The sequence below is a fragment of the Nicotiana tabacum genome, chromosome 21, assembly GCF_000715075.1.
Source record: "Nicotiana tabacum cultivar K326 chromosome 21, ASM71507v2, whole genome shotgun sequence".
In the NCBI taxonomy this organism is placed as follows: Eukaryota; Viridiplantae; Streptophyta; class Magnoliopsida; order Solanales; family Solanaceae; genus Nicotiana; species Nicotiana tabacum.
In genome coordinates, this window is record NC_134100.1 from 67,992,625 (window position 1) to 68,012,394 (window position 19,770).

General features: G+C 36.6%; 1 protein-coding gene across 6 annotated transcripts; it reads left to right on the top strand.

Moving 5' to 3' along the window:
• The first annotated feature begins 2,886 nt into the window (after positions 1–2,886).
• On the top strand, positions 2,887–8,497 carry LOC107809875 (uncharacterized). 6 transcript variants are annotated; one of them, XM_075241590.1, is made up of 10 exons: positions 3,050–3,232; positions 3,297–3,799; positions 4,241–4,385; positions 4,488–4,574; positions 5,330–5,457; positions 6,875–6,971; positions 7,080–7,157; positions 7,246–7,471; positions 7,714–7,934; positions 8,086–8,497. In XM_075241590.1, the coding sequence occupies exons 2-10, from the start codon at positions 3,615–3,617 to the stop codon at positions 8,107–8,109; spliced, it is 1,191 nt and encodes a 396-aa protein (XP_075097691.1). In that variant the 5' UTR covers positions 3,050–3,232; positions 3,297–3,614; the 3' UTR covers positions 8,110–8,497. The 6 variants fall into 6 exon arrangements, 5 of the variants coding, with proteins under 5 accessions (XP_016490059.1, XP_016490057.1, XP_016490056.1 ...); XM_075241591.1 differs by having other exon boundaries at positions 3,297–3,500; XM_016634573.2 differs by having other exon boundaries at positions 2,887–3,500.
• The last annotated feature ends 11,273 nt before the right edge of the window (positions 8,498–19,770 follow it).

The following is a 19,770-nucleotide window of genomic DNA, read 5'->3' on the forward strand; positions in this document are numbered from 1 at the left end:
CTCTATACTAATCAGGAAATGACAAAATATATTTGAATATACATGTACATACATGATAATCAACTGCATATAATACACAATAAATAGACCCACTGAATTCTACGGTGTGTATATGATTGAAAAATAAATAAAATTTTAAACCAATTCCAAACCCATTATTACAAGAAAAGAAGTGGGTGCATTGGTAATTAAAAAAAATATGAATAATTTGTATAGTCTAGTAATTTTAGCATTCACATCAATAGTAATTTCTAAAAATAATGGAACAAGAAGAACAACAAGTGATTTAAATAAAAGAAATTTAGGAGATTTTGGATTATTTAACAGATCAAGAGGTAATTTTTAATGTTTGCTGATGATAGGGGTAAATTTGGCCAGATAGTATACCAGTAGAGATAAATTTAGCCGGATAGTATAACAAAGGTTAAATGTAGACAATATTCGAAAGAAGAGGGATATATTTGGCTCTTTTCCCTTTTCGAAAAGTACTTTTGAAGAGAAGTATTTTTTCAAATAAAATAGTTTTTGATAGCTTGGCAAACGGGTTTAAGTGGCTGGCAATAGTTCTTAAGAGCTGCGTATAAGTGTCAAATTCTATTTTTTCAATTTCAACAAAATAATGTCCAAAGCCTACATAAAGTAAGGACATATTTTTGTTCACATGTAATTTGTTAGGGCGGGCAAAAGCCGTCCAAACCCATATAACCCGTCCAAGCCGCCCAACATTTAATGGGCTGGGCATGATCCCGATGGGCTGATTTGGGCATAACCCATCCTGACCCATGACAACAGTTAGCCCAAAGTCAACCCATGAGACAATCCAAACTCAACCCGTCGCTACTCAAACTTTAACAGTGATGGCTTACCCATTTCCTATTTGAAAGAATCTAGGAAATTTTACCTCCTATAGCAAAGGTATACACCCAATTTATTATAAATCAAAATTATTTTAAAATATTATTTTCTATAGCTACCTTTTATATTTTATAGCAAAATAAATATTTATGGTATACACTACCATTGAGGCATGAAATACGCTATTTATGTTTTTCATCTCTCTTAGACAACTGGACATACCTATTTTTAAGGTGATTGTCGTTACTGTATTCATGAATATATGGCGCGAATATATGTGAATACATGTGCGTACTGCTGGGACTGCCTTGATTTTAAGCGCTTTTTACTGTTGTATTCATGAATACATCAGCGTGAATACATGTGAATACATGCGCGTACAGCTGGACTGCCCTGATTTTAGGCGCTTTTTGCTGCTGTATTCATGAATACATGGTGCGAATACATAATTTAGTCACATACCTATTTTAGTGGTAGCTATAGAAACCACTATCCGGCGAACTTTCTTCCCTTCTTTGCTATTTAGTCACATATAATGATACAAACACATTGTATTCTGTACAAATTCACTCAAATACATTATATTTTTCTATAAATATATTTTTTGTATGTATTTATGTATTTCGAAGGTTTATATTTTTTTAATACAGCTAAATACACATGTATTCATGCATGAATACATGATATAAACATTGAAATACACTGAATACAAACATTAAAATAGAACAGAATATAAATAGTGAATACATTTAATTTTAAAATACAGTAAAATAAAGTGAATACAACCAATGAAATATACTGAATACAACAGTAATAATATGTATTAGGAATAACTAAAATACTGCTAATACAAATTCATTTGAATACACTGAATATAAAATAGTGAATACAGTAAATACAAAAATTTAATCTAATGAATGCAAGAGTAAAAAAAACAACATTAAAACACACTAAATAATAAAGTTAAATACAACTAAAAAATCATTCTAATTAATTGGGTTGATAATGAGGCATGTAAGAATTGATTTTGTTGAGTTATATTAGGTGTATCACGCTAATTGATATTATTTTCGTTTTTAGACAGCTGAACATACCTATTTTTAAGGTGATTGTCGTTATTGTATTCATGAATACATGGCGCGAATACATGTGAATACATGCGCGTACAACTGGACTGCCCTGATTTTAGGCGCCTTTTGCTGCTGTATTCATGAATACATGGCGCGAATACAACGAATACACTACCGTAATAACTGAATAGTAGCTATAGGAAGTAATTATGTATATGGTAGCTATAGGAAGTTAATAGCCACTAAACAATAGTGATTTATGTAAAAATATAATATTTTTGAGTGAATTTGTACATAATACAATGTATTTATATCATTGTATGCGACTAAAACTGGAAAATCTCAACGCTTCTGAAACATAAAAACTGGAAATTTTTCTTGGAGTCATCGGAAATCCCTCGAAAGCTCAGTCCAGATGTGGTCCACTCCGTGCTTGATCGAAAGAAATTGGTTGTTAACCCAAAACGCTTGCTCGACTTCTTCGACCGGTCAAATCACAAATTGGGTGTGACTCAACATATTTATTCTTTCTCTTTTCTTGTTTTGAGTTTATGCAATTCAAAAAATATTGCTGTATCAAGTGTAGAGGAATTCATTACAATATCTGGCGTAGAAACTAAGCAGTACAAATTTATTGCAATTTCCGGCGTACTCGAAGAGAGAGAAGGAAGAGAGAGAGAGAAAAAAGAAAAATTTTATTGGAATTTTGAGAGAGAATCGTGTGTTAATTGAAAGAGAGAGCGAGAAAACATAAATAGCGTATTTCACAACTTAATTATAGTATATATCATAAATACCTATTTTGCTATAAAATATAAAAGGTAGCTATAAAAAATAATATTTTAAAATTGTATTCGTTTATAACAAATAGAGTGTATACGTTTGCTATAGGAGCTAAAATTTTTAAAATTTTAACTGATATCTCCAAGAAGAAAAAAGAAAAGCTGGGTCAAGATGGACCGGCTGGTCTATGATTCTTTGTTTAGCCCCCTTACCCATGTAACCTCTGGGCAGGATTGGCTCCCATCTTAACCCGCTCAACATCAGCCCAAACCACCCATTTGAGCCTGTAATTTATTGGATTTTTGGACTAAATATACACCACTTTTGAGAATTTGCTGACCATCTTAAGTGAAGATCCAAAGTACAATTTTTCAGATTTGTTCTCTCGGCTGGGTTAGCTCAATTAGAGACACTTCATCAGCAGAGTCGACAATTATATATATCGCCATATTCAAATTTTCATCCATTTATATGCATAATCACACTGCTCTTTCACGTTTTTCCTACTGAAGCACCCCATTATTGTTTTTTCTTTTCCAAAGAACAACCCTTTAAACTAATAAAGTATTTTGATAGGCAACTTTAAAGGGTTGTTCTTTTGATAGGCAACTTTAAAAATTCCAGTATCTGTGATAGTTGAGATTAAAAAAAAGATTAATAGAGTAATCTTCAAATCTTGAATTTATTTCAGCAGATTGCTGATTGAGCATTTAAACAATTTATTACTCCCTAATCCCTGTATAAGAGATAGCAGGTGAACCCCACATCTATCTCTCGCCATTTTGACTTCAGGTACCTAATTTCTTGTCGTATGTGCAAATTTTGTGCTCTTGCTATTGATAAGTACTGAATTTGTTTAGCTAAGTGCTGAATCTGAGATTCTTTAAGTTCTTGAATTGCATTTTCATGGCCAACTGCACTAAAGTTTCAAGCTTTGTGTTGATTCCACTGTTGTTTCTTTTTATCTTTTTGGTTTCTTTCTTCAAATTTTCTCACTTTTATGGTTCTTTTTCTGGGTTTAAGTATATATTGGAGCCCAAACATAAGTTGGTTATTTCTATATCTCATCCAGTTGATACCTTTCTTGGGAGGTATATGCATATTCTTTTAAAAAATGAGTACTGGCCATACTATAGAACATAGTATTTTGAGTTTTTCTGGGTTCTTAAAGAGGGGTTTATTCTTTGAATAAATCACTCCTTTTTTCCTTTATGTTACTCCCTCCGTTTTGATTTGTATGGCGTAATTTGATTTGATATGCTGTTTAAGAAAAAAACCAATCTTTTGTGAAACTTGTGGTCTTAAACATGCCATAACATTTGTGATTATAAAAGCTTATCATTAATGGTAAAATGAGAAGTTCGAGTTAAATCGTGTCCAAATTCAGAAAGGTATTCTATTTGGAACGGACTAATACGGAAATAGTGTCATTCTTTTTGGGACAGAGAATATTTATTTCTTTTCCCCACAATTTAAATATATTTTTCTTCAACTTCAAAGAACCTTACTTGTGTCTGATCTACTTAATACAGTGAGGAAAGAAGAGTACTAACAAGTACCACAACAATTGTCAAAATGGAGATTGATAATCGGTCATGGGTTCCATTGGTAGAGGAGTTCACTTTTGCAGCTAATTCGGCCCCGTTCAATAATTGTCATGCTTCTACTATTGTTGAGGTTGTGATAAATTTTAGTTCAGGTTCAGTCATTAGGTAGATTGACTTTTATTTTTTCATTGACTGATGGTCTGAGATTGTGACTGATTTGGTTATTATAAAGGTGAATAAAGATCATTTCTTGGTTGCTTATTTTGGTGGTACAGTAGAGGGAGCTCCTGATGTGAAAATTTGGGTACAAACTTTTAAGGTAATCACATCCTGTACAACTTGAGTTCTCTAGCTTTTTGGTGGTATGCCGTGTTTTCTTTGTATAATATACATCAGCATTTTACTGCAAACCAATATTTGAGCCGATGGTTTCAGTTTATAGTTCATTAATATCAGCTAAGTCGTTACGGAACTTACATTGACCTTTCCTAAATATCGTTTCAAACTTATTGACATGTGAAGTCCTCAGATGATTTACCTTTTTAAACTGATTATGGGATAATTCATGGCTCTTGTTAGGAAGGTGTGGAGGTCGAGCATTAGGGTTGTAGGTTAGGACGTAGTCGAGTCCGGGGGTGAGGCTAGTTCGATAGGGTTGGCCTTAGACTGCTAGTGGTTAATGCTGTGTTCACACTATCCTTCCGTTTTTCATAGCATCGGGGCTTATTTTCTGGTTTTGTTATTGCATTTCAACTATTTTCTAGTTTTGTTATTGCATTTCAACTATTTTCTAGTTCTTATGATGCTGGTATTATTTCTTTGGTTTCTGTTTGATGGTACTAATATATTGTCCCTTCCCTTCTCTTCTTGTCTTTTCCGTCTTCTTGAGCGGAGGGTCTTTCGGAAACAGTCTCTCTACCCCTTCGGGCTAGGGGTAAGGTCTGTGTACACACTACCCTTCCCAGACCCCACTTGTGGGATTTTAGTGGTCGTTGTTGTTGTGGGATTTTAGTGGTCGTTGTTGTTGTTGTTGTATGGGATAATTCAATTGAAAACATGAAACATTTTGAGCAGGATGGCCATTGGAACGCTCCTGTAATTGCTGATGAGGAATTTAATGTCTCAATGTGGAACCCTGTACTGTTTAAGCTTCCTTCCAGTGAAGTACTATTATTCTATAAAATTGGGCAAGAGGTACAAAAGTAAGTATTCAGGCTTCCCTTTTAATCTAGTGGCATAATTATATTATGCAGATCTCTAACCAGACTCTAGATATCCATAAGATGTTTGAGCTTTTAGTTTCAAAGCTAACATTTTATAGTCAGATTTGTTTTCCACAATTAAGTTTCATTGAATGATACAATGTGATATTGTTCGCCAGAAAACACTGATAACACAATAATTTACTACGAGGGGAGTACAGTTTGTAGGCATTTATAGGCATGTATCTGTTAAACCTTTTCAGCGTCTCACTAGTAAAATAAAACGACGTGTCTTGCTACTTACCTTCCATCAATACGTGAAACTTGAAGAGCTAAGATAATTTTTGTATTAGCATGAACTACTACAAGAGTGTTAAGAAAACTATTAATGCATAGAACATGAAGTCACAATCAATTTCATAACAAACGCAAATTTATTCACATACCCTTGCTCTGTTTTGTGCATAAAGTCAAAGGTGCTGCATTTCATACCAAAGCTGTGTTTTGCGCACAAAGTCAATAGGAGTAATATTTTAAGTCTTTTTGCATTTCCTTACAACCTGATTATAATCTTATTAATCATAAAAGAGTTGAGAAAATGTTAATATTTTCTTCAAATGCATTGACTTCTTGTTTTTATGCAATAATTGGGAGCTAAATTTCATTCTCATGTAAATGACTCCTTGGTCATGCATATTATTCGAGTTACATCACAGTAAATTGTTGAATTTAAAGTACTACTATCTTTTCTATTTTGTTGAATGCGATGTTGACTTACCACGTCCATGGGATACGTTCAAACTTGCCTTTTACTAGGGAAACCACTAATAAAACTCTTCAGTGTCAATAGTTTATAACATCCTTCATTTTTTATATATTTTTCATTTAACAGTTATACTGTGGCTCATTAGTATTTGATATCATTTTTGTACTGCTCAAAACGTGCACTAACATTGATGCCCTTAGTTACTTTTCTCATTTCATCCCTTAATGCATTAATATGTTATTTTCTGAGGTAATGGCATATTATCAATTATATCAAGGTTCTTTAAGTTTTAAAGAGTTATCGAGCTTGTTAAATGTTTAACAAAATCTGCAATTTCTCAGAAGCTGACCTAGTCACCATTCCAAAGGTCAAACAAAATTAGAAAAATTAGATGACCTAGTCACCATTCCAAAAAAGGTCACCAAAAAATTGTCTCAAATTTTCTAAAACAGTTTTACAGCATTTCTAAATTCTAAATTAGTTCCAAAAGTAAGGGTTGATTATACTTATAATAATTCATAATTCTATAACAAAATTTAGTCAATGAGTTAATCAAAAGGCTGGCATGTAGTATAACCAAAAATTGAAATTATTGAACTTCTCCAGCATACTTTGTGCTCCCGATGCTTGCTGATGGTTTTGATACATTAGATGGAGTGGATGCTTGAAGCGATCTTACGATGGTGGTGTTACATGGACAGCAAGAGAACAACTTCCTCCTGGTATATTGGGGCCAATAAAAAATAAGGCATGAATGTGGCGAATTCAATACTCTTAAGTTCCATCCATATCTTAGATGTATCAACTCTAAGAATATCTGATAAGCTAAGAATAAGTTTTCACTTGTTTTCGTTAGCCTATCTTGCTGGAAAGCGGTTCCTTGCTTTGTGGATCATCTGTGGAGAGTTGGAACTCTTGGGGAGCATGGATGGAGGTAGTACTAAATATTTGGAAAATGCTAAGAATCCATTCCTACTGTGTTCTAATGGAACTAAAGGGTGCCTTCTGTTTCTTTACTACAGATGACTGCCGATTCAGGTAGGACATGGAGGAAGAACGGCCCAATATACATCGAGAATAACCCTCTTAGTGTGATTCAACCCGTCCCTTATCAGACTGCAAATGGGACGTTGCGTGTTCTTCTAAGATCATTCACTGGCATTAATAAGATCTGCATGTCGGAGTCCCATGACAGTGGTTATACTTGGAGTTATGCAAAGCCTACTGAACTGCCGAATCCTAACTCAGGTAACTATGTAGGAAAATGCAATTCATCTTTAGGGTGTTTGAAAATGATGTACCTGTACTACTATGGTTACATTTTGTTTCTTCATAGGTTTCCTTAGCTACGAGATTTTTACATGTGATCAAACTTACATGCTTTCACAAACTGTAGGCGTGAACATTAGCAATATGACTTTCCACAAGAATATGAGAAGCAACTATTCATTCCAACGTAGTTATGGCTTATGTGATTACTTGGTAAGCAGGGATTGATGGAACAAAGCTGAAAGATGGTCGTCTTTTGCTTGCGTACAATACAATTTCTAGGGGTGTGCTAAAGGTAGCACTCTCAGAAGATGATGGAGATTCGTGGCACGATGTTGTTACGCTTGAGGAGACTGTAGGAGAGTTCTCTTATCCAGCTGTTATCCAATCTACTGATGGATTAGTTCACATAACTTATACATACAACAGAACACAAATCAAGGTAGCAACTTAATCTGGTGAATACCATAAGATTTTGGTTAGGTTTTATTGCTAATATATTTTAATAACTACTCTCCACTTTTCACTTGTTTGCGTGTGTGGAGCTGCTGAGGCATGACTCTTTGTTTTGTTTTTAATCATTTGTTCTGCAGCATGTAGTCCTTCAACCCAAGTAATGAACTACAGAAAGATGAGAAAACCTCTTGAGTGAAGAAGGTATGTAATCCATATTTGTGCCATGGGACTGCCGGAAGAATTTGATACACCACTTATTTAAGACTGATCTCACACCTATTTTGTGACTGTTCTTCTAATTCTAGATTCATAATTCTCCTCGAATCAGTTATTATGATGAGGATGAAGGGCAGCTATTGTACTTTTTCACTTTTCTTTTCCATTTTTGATGCCTTTGTATTCCTGCAAGATTGACCAGGTCCTCATGTGTTGTGGCTTTAAATATGTATCTGGTTGTCACCGTTGCTTTATCAGGATGTACTTGAAATTTAAGAATTTATTCATGATAAGGAAGATGATGAATATCCTCCTTATTGTTGGTAGAGCCTATATTAAAATATCCTCAGAAACTACTAGCACTTTGTAGTAGAGGAATATGTGCTCTAGGGTTTCCTTATCCATTTTGCACACATTATTTATGTTAATCCCAATGTGATTCAAGTTGTTTTTAGTTGGAAAATGATAGCAAAGCCACATGAGGAATTTTATTTTGTTTGGAACTTTTTAATCCATCTGAAACTTTTGAGATCATTTTCAGGAGGATTGATAAGATCATAAGCAGTAGGAGTAGAGAAAATTCAATTGCTGACCTCCACTGCAGGGTTAAAAGTCAAATATATATTACTTGATCATATTATTAATGTAACTAGGAAGTTCAAAAGATATGGGAGCTCAGTCCCAATCTCCATTGTCGATTAGGTCACTGGTTTTCAAGTTATCTTCATTTTAATTTCAAAAGTGGTTGGGTCAAAACAGAGAACTAAAAAAATTCTCTCCATACATATAGATGTTATTAACCCCTAAAGAAGATAGCTCTCTTGCTCCGGTTTGGGTTCTTTTGCCAAAACTTCCCTTTCACTTGCATACCTGACACTAAATCAAATAAATCTTGAGCCTAGTTGGAACCCCAATGAACATGGACATTGCTACTAATGGAAAGACCAGACCAAGTATGGCCAAAGTTCACGTTGAGATTGATTATTCAAGTCTAGACTAAGCCATTTCTTTGTTAGGTCCAGAAATGTTGCTAATATCCGAGAAAAAGGTTGAATACGAAGGGGTCTCTAAGTACTGCAATCACTCTAGACTACAAGGTCACGAAATTAGTCAATTGGAAAGGGAACTTGGTAAGCAGAAGGAGAAGAGCGATAATGAGCAAGCCAATGGTAGAAATATAGGGGTGCAGGAGAATGAACAGACAAAGGATAAACAAGAACAGAATCATCAACTAGATCAAAAAGGAAAAGGAGTGAAGAAGAATGATGAGGCTAACCGGAATGCATCCACAAACTCTCAAATTGCTGATATTCCAGTGACAAGAAAAGCAATCCTCGCAGCAGACAAATGTTCAATTTAGCAGAGGAAGAGAAACTGTGATGAATAGTAGGATTGCGGTCAAAAACAGAAGAGGTAGGTGTGAACCCCCATTAGTGGAAGTAATCAATAACATCACTGAATCATCCAAAACAAGGGAGAAGACAAAGAAAAGTCCATAATCCCTTGGTGCCTAACAAATGCTAGCAGTCAACAATCAGCAAAATGCTCCAGAACTGAAAATCAATATGAACCTGCCAGACATGAGAATTGATACAAAAATTTCACTCCCGGTCCGACTTTCCAAAAATCTAATTTTCACCATTTCAAGCCTAATTCAACTACGTACCTCCAGATCATAATCCGAACACTTTCCTAAGTCCAAAATCACCCAACGATGCTAACATAACCATCACAACTTCAATCCGGAGTCGTTTACACATAAGTTAATATCCGGTCAACCTATTCAACTTAAGCTTCCAACTTTGAGACTAAGTGTCTCAATTCATTCTGAAATCTCTCCGGACCCGAACGGACTACCCCGACAAGTCACATAACAGCTATAAGGTACAAAATGAGCAGTAAATGGGGGAACGAGGCTACAACTCTCAAAACGACCAGCCGAGTCGTTACAATCTTTAATGGCACATAATGTTTTCTTGAATTTTACTTCATATCCCGAATCACATAGCTGACTTATGCTCAAAATATTGTAGTTGAGTCCATCTGCAAGATATACCCCTGTAATATCACAGTTATTTCCAAATGGAACTGTACCAGTACCAATTATCTTTCCTTTTGAATTATCACCAAATTTGACATTTTCACCATTTTTTTGTGACTTCTTTGAACAGATTTTTGTCACCTGTCATGTGACTGGAAAACGCACTGTCTAAATACCATTTTCCTTTGCAGCTTTTTTTGTGGTGTTCCTATAAAATAGAATTGTCACCTTTTAGGTACCCAACCTTGCTTGGTTCCTTGTTGATTAATTCTACTGGAATCGGGGTTATTTTTGGGTTTTCAAATCCATCCTGAAACATTAGATTTACGAAATCGATAAAAGAAATATTTATGTCCAACTTTGTACAGTAATGACACATAGAGGTTGATCCAATTTTCAATCTACCACTTGTGTTAGTACTTGTGGACTCAGTTCTAACCAGTCCTTTTCCAGTTAGCTTGTAAGTCGCCTGGTTAGTCTTAACAGAACTGTGACTAGTGGATTTGCGCATGCCATTAAGTTGCATTTGCAATTCCTGAACTTCATCTTGGAGTACATTTCTTTCAATTTCACAGACTTTAAGCTTAATTTCCCAATCTTTCTTTTCCGTATTGAGTCTCCTTAGTTCATTCAACAATTTTTGAGACACTTTTTGGGTAAGGTCAAAAATATCCTACAATTCATTACATCTATCACAGTTATAGGATCTTACCTCGCTTGTTTCACCTCGTGCCATGAAACCATTTTCAGTATCTTCCTTGCATTCATCATCTGATGTATCTTCATCAGTCCAACAACTAGAGTATTTGTTCATGTCATTTTCCAGGATGGTCATAAAGCACATATTTGCTATTTATTCATGTTCTGAACTATGTTAATCACTCCAGCTTCCGAAGGATTTGTTTTTATTGAACCCTCTGTAGACTTTTCTTTTAAGACCTGGGCATTCATCTTGAACATGCCCATATCTTCCACATTCATAATACTTCCCATCATTCTTATCTTATTCATTGTATTTCCTGGTTCGCCTGGATGACATCCTTCCACTTCTTGTGTTTCTATACCTTCTCATCAATCCATCCATGCTTCTCGATACCATGGCAATTTCTTCTTCAAGAGCTTCTGGGTCGTCATCAATATCATTCTCAGGTCCTTCAGTTGTAGTTTTGAAGGTAACTGTTTTCTTCTTTTCTTTCTGACTTGTTTTCGTGAGATGAGTTTTCTCGAATGCTATAAGATCTCCTTGTAGTTCATCATATGAAAGTTTGTTTAGATCTTGAGATTCGAGTGCAACCACTTTCGTCTGCCAAGTGGTAGGTAAACTCCTTAGGATTTTTCAAACTTGATCACCACTTGAGTAGGATTTACCAAAGGCTTTCAGATCGCCAATGATTTTGCTGATTCTTGCGAACATTTCCTCAATGGATTCCCCTTCTTTTATCTGAAAAAGTTCATAATCATGAACTAACATGTTTATCCGAGTTTTTTTCACTTTGCTGGTTCCTTCATAGGTGACTTCCAAATCGTCCCACATTTCTTTGGCAGTATCATGACTTGAAATTTTCTCATACTCTTCTCTACTTATAGCGTTATACAACAGGTTTCGTGCCTTAACATTAACCTGAACGACCACCATTTGTTCGTCTGTGTATTCATCTATATCTTCAAGATTAGTAGGTGGTTGAGCTGCTGCTGGTAGTGGATAGTTCCCTTTTTTGATAACGCGCCATACTTTTACATCATAAGATTTTGCATAGATTTCCATTCGTACTTTCCAGTGAGAAAAGTGTTGTCCATTGAAATATGGTAGCCTGGTTTGTGATGTTCCTTCTTGAAAGAGTGCTCCAGCAGTTACTTGATTTGCCATGATCTTTCCTCACAAACTGTTAAGCAAAAAATGTGAGACCTGCTCTGATACCAATTGAAAGTGCAAGAGGGGTGGGGGAGTGAATTGTAATTTTTCTTTTCTTTTTCAAGGTAGCTAACTAATTTGCATTCTAGTCGACTGGGCTTTTCAGGAACAAAATATAGAAGATAAAATGCAGAAAATAAATGACACAGTATGTTTTATACTGGTTCGGATTCAGAGTGAATCCTACGTCCAGTCCCCTTGGGTTGCTCTCTCTCTCTCTCTCTCTCTCTCTCTCTCTCTCTCTCTCTCTCTCTCTCTCTCTCTCTCTCTCTCTCTCTCTCTCTCTCTCTCTCTCTCTCTCTCTCTCTCTCTCTCTCTCTCTCTCTCTCTCTCTCTCTCTCTCTCTCTCTCTCTCTCTCTCTCTCTCTCTCTCTCTCTCTCTCTCTCTCTCTCTCTCTCTCTCTCTCTCTCTCTCTCTCTCTCTCTCTCTCTCTCTCTCTCTCTCTCTCTCTCTCTCTCTCTCTCTCTCTCTCTCTCTCTCTCTCTCTCTCTCTCTCTCTCTCTCTCTCTCTCTCTCTCTCTCTCTCTCTCTCTCTCTCTCTCTCTCTCTCTCTCTCTCTCTCTCTCTCTCTCTCTCTCTCTCTCTCTCTGTATTTATACTTCTTGAGGCCTTCATGTCTTGTATGTCTTTTTAAGAGATTGCAAACCCAAGGGAGGGTTACTCAGAAAGGAATCAAAAATTGATTCTTTCCAAGATTAATTCTTCTGTTGATTTGCCTTGACTCGTGGGCTTGAATCATTTCTTCCTTTAATGAGAGAATATTCCCATTTCCAAATCCCTTGATTGATGCTTCAATTGACGTCTTTAAGTGGGAGAATCTTTAACATATGATTTCGTGCCCTTGGCCTCCTTTGATTGATATCCTTCCTATAATATCTATTTTGATTGATTGTGCCAGTTCCCTTGATTAATTTTTATTCTCCTCTTTCCTTTTTCGTTTGATTCATTTATGCCTTCCATTCTATTACTCAAAAACTGTTCATGCACATAAGGAGTAATTGGTTATTTTGCATCATTGAAATCAACTTAGATCTAACAGATTATATATGTCATGACCCAAAACTTAGCCTGTCGTGATGGCGCCTAACATGTTACTAGGCAAGCTGACACTTCAAAATACTTCCAACACTTTTAAATGAAAAATTAAACAACACAGGTTTAAATCATCAAAACTCTCAAAAACTAGATAGAAAGTCAAAACCCAATACGGAAATTCCCAACATCAGGATGTCATTGAGTACATGAGCATCTATACAACACAAGTCTGGAAATAATGTCTATGTTAGTCTGAAACTAAATACATAAAGAGGAAAGATAGGGAATGAGAGACAAGGTCTGCAAACGCCGGACAACTACCTTGGAATCTCCAAACGATCAAGCTGTGCAGAGAATCAACACCCACCGTGTCTGAAAATACCTGGATCTACGCACGAAGTGCAGGGTGTAGTGTGAGTTCAACCAACTCAGTAAGTAACAAGACTAAATAATGGACTGAAAATAGTGACGAGCTTCACATATATAGTTCAATGATAGTAATTTCAACATAAGAAGATAGACATGCTTTCAAGTTCGACAATTAAGGCCAAAACAGTTAATTCATGTCAGGTTCAATTGAAAGAGGATATAATATCTCTCAGAAATTACATGACAGTGATATATGCCAGCTGAAGTACAACAATAATGAAATCAAGTGCATAATCTCAGAGCAACAATCACTGAGTCCTCCAATTCACTCCAATCTCACAGTCACTCATTCCTCATAGTCTCTTATTTCTCTTAGTCGCTCGGCACTAGCGCTCGATATTCGCACTCAGTAGGTACTTGCGCTCACTGGGGGTGTGTACAGACTCCGGGGAGGCTCCTTCAGCCCAAGCACTATAACAAGCCAATCATGGTATAAATCAATAAAACATGCTGCGGCGTGCAACCCGCTCCCATAAATATCCTCACAATCAGGCCCTCGCCTCACTTAGTCATCAATCTCTCTAGTCTCTCGGGCTCTCAAAATTCATGATCTTCAGCCCAAACAGTGATGATATAATGTATCAATAAAGAACAATAGAGATTGAGATATAATATGCAAGTAAAACTGTGACTGAGTACAAGCAGCAATTAGCAGGTAATTTAATATGTAACACGGCCTCTTGGGTCCCTACAGTACCAACACATAGCCTAAACATGATTTCTAACATGATTTGCAGTTAAATTTCTATAACACATGGAGAATATACAGATAAAAACAGATTATTCAACTACACAATTCCATGGAATTGACCAAGTCACAATTCCTACGGTACCGCTCACACGCCCGTCACCTAGCATGTGCGTCACCCCCAAACCAATCACATGACACATAATACGGGGTTTCATACCCTCAGAATCAAATTTAAAACTGTTACTTACCTCAACCTGTGCAAATCCCTACTCCAACATGCCCTTGCCTCACAAATCTGCCTCCAAATGCCCCGAATCTAGCCACAAACAGTTCGATACAATCAACACGAGCTAAAAGAATTAATTCCATAAGAAAAATACTAAGTTATTAAACAAAAGTCGACTCAAAAGCCGGCCCCCGGGCCCATGTCTCGAAATACGGTAAAAGTTATAAAATTCGAAAGCCCATGCAACCACGAATCCGTACCAAATTTACCAAAATCCGACACCAAATCGCCACGCCAAACCCCAAATCAAACTTTCCAAATCCCTAGCCTCAAACTCCCAAATTCCACCTTAAATACATACAAACTTGGTGGGAAATTTAACAAAAGTGACTTTCAAGCTCATTTATTGAACAAAAATGAGCACAAGTGACTTACCTTAAGAAACCCCTCGAAAATCCTCTCAAACATCGCCCAATCCCGAGCTTGAAATGTTTAAAATTAAGAAAAACACGGAACCCTCATTTTTAAAACACTACCCAGGCCTTATCGCTCCTGCGGTCACTTAGCCGCTTCTGTGGCACCGCTTTTGCGGTCAGGGGTCTGCACCTGCGGACTTACACTCAACCCCCGACCTGCCGCTTCTGCGGCCAAGGTCTTCGCACTTGCGAGACCGCAACTGCGGCCCCACGTCCACTTTTGCGAAAATAGCCCAGCTCCTCTTCTCAGCATCTGTGGAGCTTGCTCGCACCTGCGAGCTCGCAGATGCGGCTTACCCCTCGCACCTACATCCTACCCCAGGCCGTCCTAGCTTCGCACCTTCATAACTCCAGTCGCACCTGTGGCAAACCCATCGCAGGTGAGATCAAAACAGAAAACTCCTAGCTTCAGCAATGCACTTAGTCTCATTTTCGATCCGTTAACCATCCAAAATCAACCCGACACCCTCGAGACCTCAACAAAACATACCAAAAAGTCCTAAAACACGATACAAACTAAGTCGAGCCCTCAAATCACTTCAAACAACATCAAAAACACGAATACCCCAAAATTTGCACACAAGTCACAAATGACACTACAGACCTACTCCAACTCCCGAAACTCCAATCCGATCCCAGTAACCACAAAGTCCACTCTCGGTCAAACTTCTAAATTTCCAACTTTCGTCATTTCAAGCCTAATTCAACTACGGACCTCCAAATTATGATCCAGACACACTCCTAAGTCCAAAATCACCCAACGGAGCTAATGAAACCATCAAAACTCTATTCTGGAGTCGTTTACACATAGGTAAACAACCAATCCATGGAGAATGACACCGTCTTTCGTACAAAGCCTCATACAGAGGCATCTGAATGCTCGACTGGTGGCTGTTATTGTAGGCAAACTCCGCGAGTGGCAGGAACCGATCCCAAGAATCCCCGAAATGAATGACACAAGCACGTAGCATGTCTTCCAATATCTAAATAGTGCGCTCGGGCTGTCTGTCCATCTGAGGGTGAAATATTGTACTCAACTCAACCTGGGTACCCAACTCTTGCTGTACCGCTCTCCAAAACTGCGATGTAAACTACGTGCCCCGATCTGAAATGATGGACACCGGCAAACCGTGAAGGTGAACAATCTCGCGAATGTAAATCTAAGCCAACCGCTCCGAGGAATAAGTAGTCCCGACTAGAATGAAGTGCGCAAACTTGGTCAGCCGATCCACAATCACCCAAATAGCATCGAACTTCCTAGAAGTCCGTGGGAGCCCAACTACAAAATCCATGGTGATCTGCTCCCATTTCCACTCTGGAATCTCTAGCCTCTGTAGCAATCCACCCGGTCTCTGATGCTCATACTTCACCTGCTGATAGTTAAGGCACCGAGCTACAAACCCCACTATATCATTATTGATTCTTCTCCACCAATAGTGCTGCCTCAACTCCTGGTACATCTTCGCGGCACCTGGGTGAATCGAATACTGACGAGCACAAAACACACACTTAAATATGCTTGCTAGTCGAATATAGTATAATATAATATCGTATCCACAGGGATTGGAGTTAAACATTATTTCCGTAGTTTGTAGTTTAATTGCTATCCAAGATGATCAAAAATTGAGATTTATATGATTTCTAACTAAAATTAACTAAGATCTAAAGCTATTGACTAATGACAATTGAAGCAAGGAATAAGCAAGAAAGGAAATCAATGGGAGAAAATAGGGTTTTGATAGGATAGGTGCAAGATAATTGTCTGGGGATTTAACCCTAGTTAATTCACGTCTAATGTTTAAGTGAGTCTCTCGAATTCACTCAATTGTTAGTTCAAACGTTTAGTAGAAGCTCCTCTCTCGATTAAGTCTCAACCTCACAAGATGAACTAAATTAAGCTCGGTGAAGATATGCAAGAATTCGTAGTGGATTGGTCTTTCGGAGAACCTCTCTCGATTATCCTCCTAACTAAGTTTAATCAACAATTCAACTAGCCTCTTTTGATTACTAAGAAGAATTAATGAATTCAACCAACAACATAGAATGCAAGGATATCACAAGTTATGCCTCTTTCAATTACATGAACAAGTTAGTATAGATGCAACGGTTAAAACATCCAAAATGGTTCAATACATAAAATTAGAGTTATAATCCCCAAATAAATATCAATACACAAAATCCATCAAACCCTAAAGGGAACTACTCCATAGATATGGAGCAATTCATCACAAATATGTTAAAGTAAAGAAAAAAATAAAATAATCCAAATGCTTGTCTTGAGTGAGGATTGAATGATGAATTCCTTGTGATTTTGCTTCTCCAACTCCTCCTTAGGTCTTAGATGTGTCAAAAGTCCAGAAAATAACGTTTTTACATGTATTTATACTAAGTAGGATCGGGCCCAGACGAAAACATCTTCTCCCGCACGAAATAGGAAACTAACTCTGTAAAGATTGCACAGGTGCGCCGCATGGGGCGACGCGCCATGCGGGATATTAGTGAGAAAGTTCAGAGAGTTGATTTCTGACAGACTGCAGGAATTTGCATAGGCGTGGCGCCCCACGCACAGCGAAAGTTGGGAATTTGAGAAAATGTAAAACATGAAAGTGGTAGACCTTTTAAATAGATTTTCAACGATATATTGTGGAGCCCAAACAGATTTCTGAGCAAAATGTTATGTGCATTTTACTGGACAATGCGCAGTATGCCTGCTCGATTCATCGTTTCGTTCTTAAAGTGCACTATCATCCATTGATCCCCGAACACGATCCCAACTTAATCCTTAGGCTTTTACTTAGACTTCAAAGCTCTAGAATAGCTTGAATTTGTTCCATAACATCTACATAGATCAGAATCACTCATACAAGGCATAAAACACACAATTAGTGCAAAACACTAGCGATTAAAGCTCAAACTCAATTAAAGTACAGTAAATTAGAGTGCAATATGAGACTAAAACACATAAGTATAGCCTCCAATCAACACCCCACACTTAAACCACTTCTCTTCCTCGATCAATCAACTACACTTTATAAAGACACGACCTTATTAAACAACACTCAAGACTCATCACACCAAGAATATTTAAAATAGACTAAGCACAATAGTGTAATATCCTCGCCTCAAGATTTGACTCACAAGTACCACATATCATTCACAACTTACTCACTTACCCTAACATAGAGGTCAACGACATTACCTTTCCCTCATGAATCAAGTGCCCTCACAAAACAAAAGAGAGTCGGTGTAATCAAATGTATTTGTATTAACAGTATTTTAGTTATTCCTAATACATGTTATTACTGTTGTATTCAGTATATTTCATTGGTTGTATTCATTGTATTTCTATTTTTATTCAGTGCATTTTACTGTATTTCACTGTATTTTAAAATTAAATGTATTCACTGTTTATATTCTGTTCATTTCAATATTAGTATTTAGTGTATTTCAATGTTTATATCCTGTATTCATACATACTATATGTATATTATGCATGAATATAGGTGTATTCAGATGTATTAAAAAAATACAGACCTTCAAAATACATAAATATAGGCAAAAAATATATTTATACAAAAATACAATGTGTTTGAGTGAATTTTACAGAATAAAATATATTTGTATCATTGTATGTGACTAAATAGAAAAGAAGAGAAGAAAGTTCGTCAGAGATGGCATTTTTCGGCTTAGAAGAGAAGAAAGTTCGTCAGATCTGTACAAAATATAATATCCGTCGTTCATGTTATAGTACCTATGAGTCTGACTCAATAGAATTTGATCAATCCTATTTTCTATCGTTAAGGTGGAGAACTGAACCAAGAATTCTCTTTCTTCATCATCAATCGAATAAAGGGTTGATTATTCTGACATCATTTTTGCTCCCCGCATAGTTGATAAGTGGGAATTTTAACTACTTATTAGCACCTTTTTGCTTTTATTTTAGTCCGAAAGTATTGATTTATGTTCCTGAAACTAATGAAAATGTGCAAATTACAGGAATGTTGGAAGTTTGTTCTCCCGCAGAACTGGAGAAGTGCGGTCCGCAGAAGGATTTCTGCGGCTGCAGAAGAAAGTACGGACCGCAAAATTCCATATGCGGCCGTAGATCATATGAAAATGCCCAGCAGAAATTTGTCAGCAAATTTTGGGTCACTATAAATAGACGAGTTTCACATTTTTAGGTCAAGTTTCGAAGTTTAAGCTGTTGTAGCCGTTACATTTTGCCATTTTAGGAAGTTTGTGACTATTTTAGTGTTTAAACATTATATTTTATCATTTTAATCTTATATTATGAGTTTAATTAGCATTTCTTCTTTATTTTCTTTAATTCCCACTATAAGTAGCTAGATTCTTACTAGGGTTGTGACCCAACCTTAGTGTGTAAACCTTATGGGTACTTAATTTAATGTTTGTTTATGATTGAGTGTTGATTATTTAGCTTTGTTTATGCTTCATTTTTAGAATTAATGGTTGTAAACATTGATTCATGCCTTTTTGACTTGGTCTCTATTTGAGAAAGAGGGACCTAGTCTAGGATAACTTGGAGAACACGGAATTGGGCTAATTGAGGGTCTGATTAGCCAAAGGGTTAAAACTAGAGATAGTGAGAACCCGACTTGAGCTCATATCAACTATTTTGTTTGATACCCATTCGGACTTGAAAAAGCCAAATTGACTCACTCTTTGATCGAGAGGTATTGAGTGTATAACGTAGAGTTGAGAGCTATAATACACACCAATCAACAAATAAATATTAATATATTTAACCCATTAGGCGAACACCTAGCTTATGGTC

Coding starts and splice junctions, on each gene's coding strand:
- LOC107809875 (XM_016634570.2), top strand. CDS start 3,615: ATGGCCAACTGCACTAAAGTTTCAAGCTTTGTGTTGATTCCACTGTTG. Junction 6,972..7,079: donor TGGGGCCAATAAAAAATAAG/GCATGAATGTGG, acceptor TGTTTTCGTTAG/CCTATCTTGCTGGAAAGCGG. Junction 7,935..8,085: donor ACAACAGAACACAAATCAAG/GTAGCAACTTAA, acceptor TTTGTTCTGCAG/CATGTAGTCCTTCAACCCAA.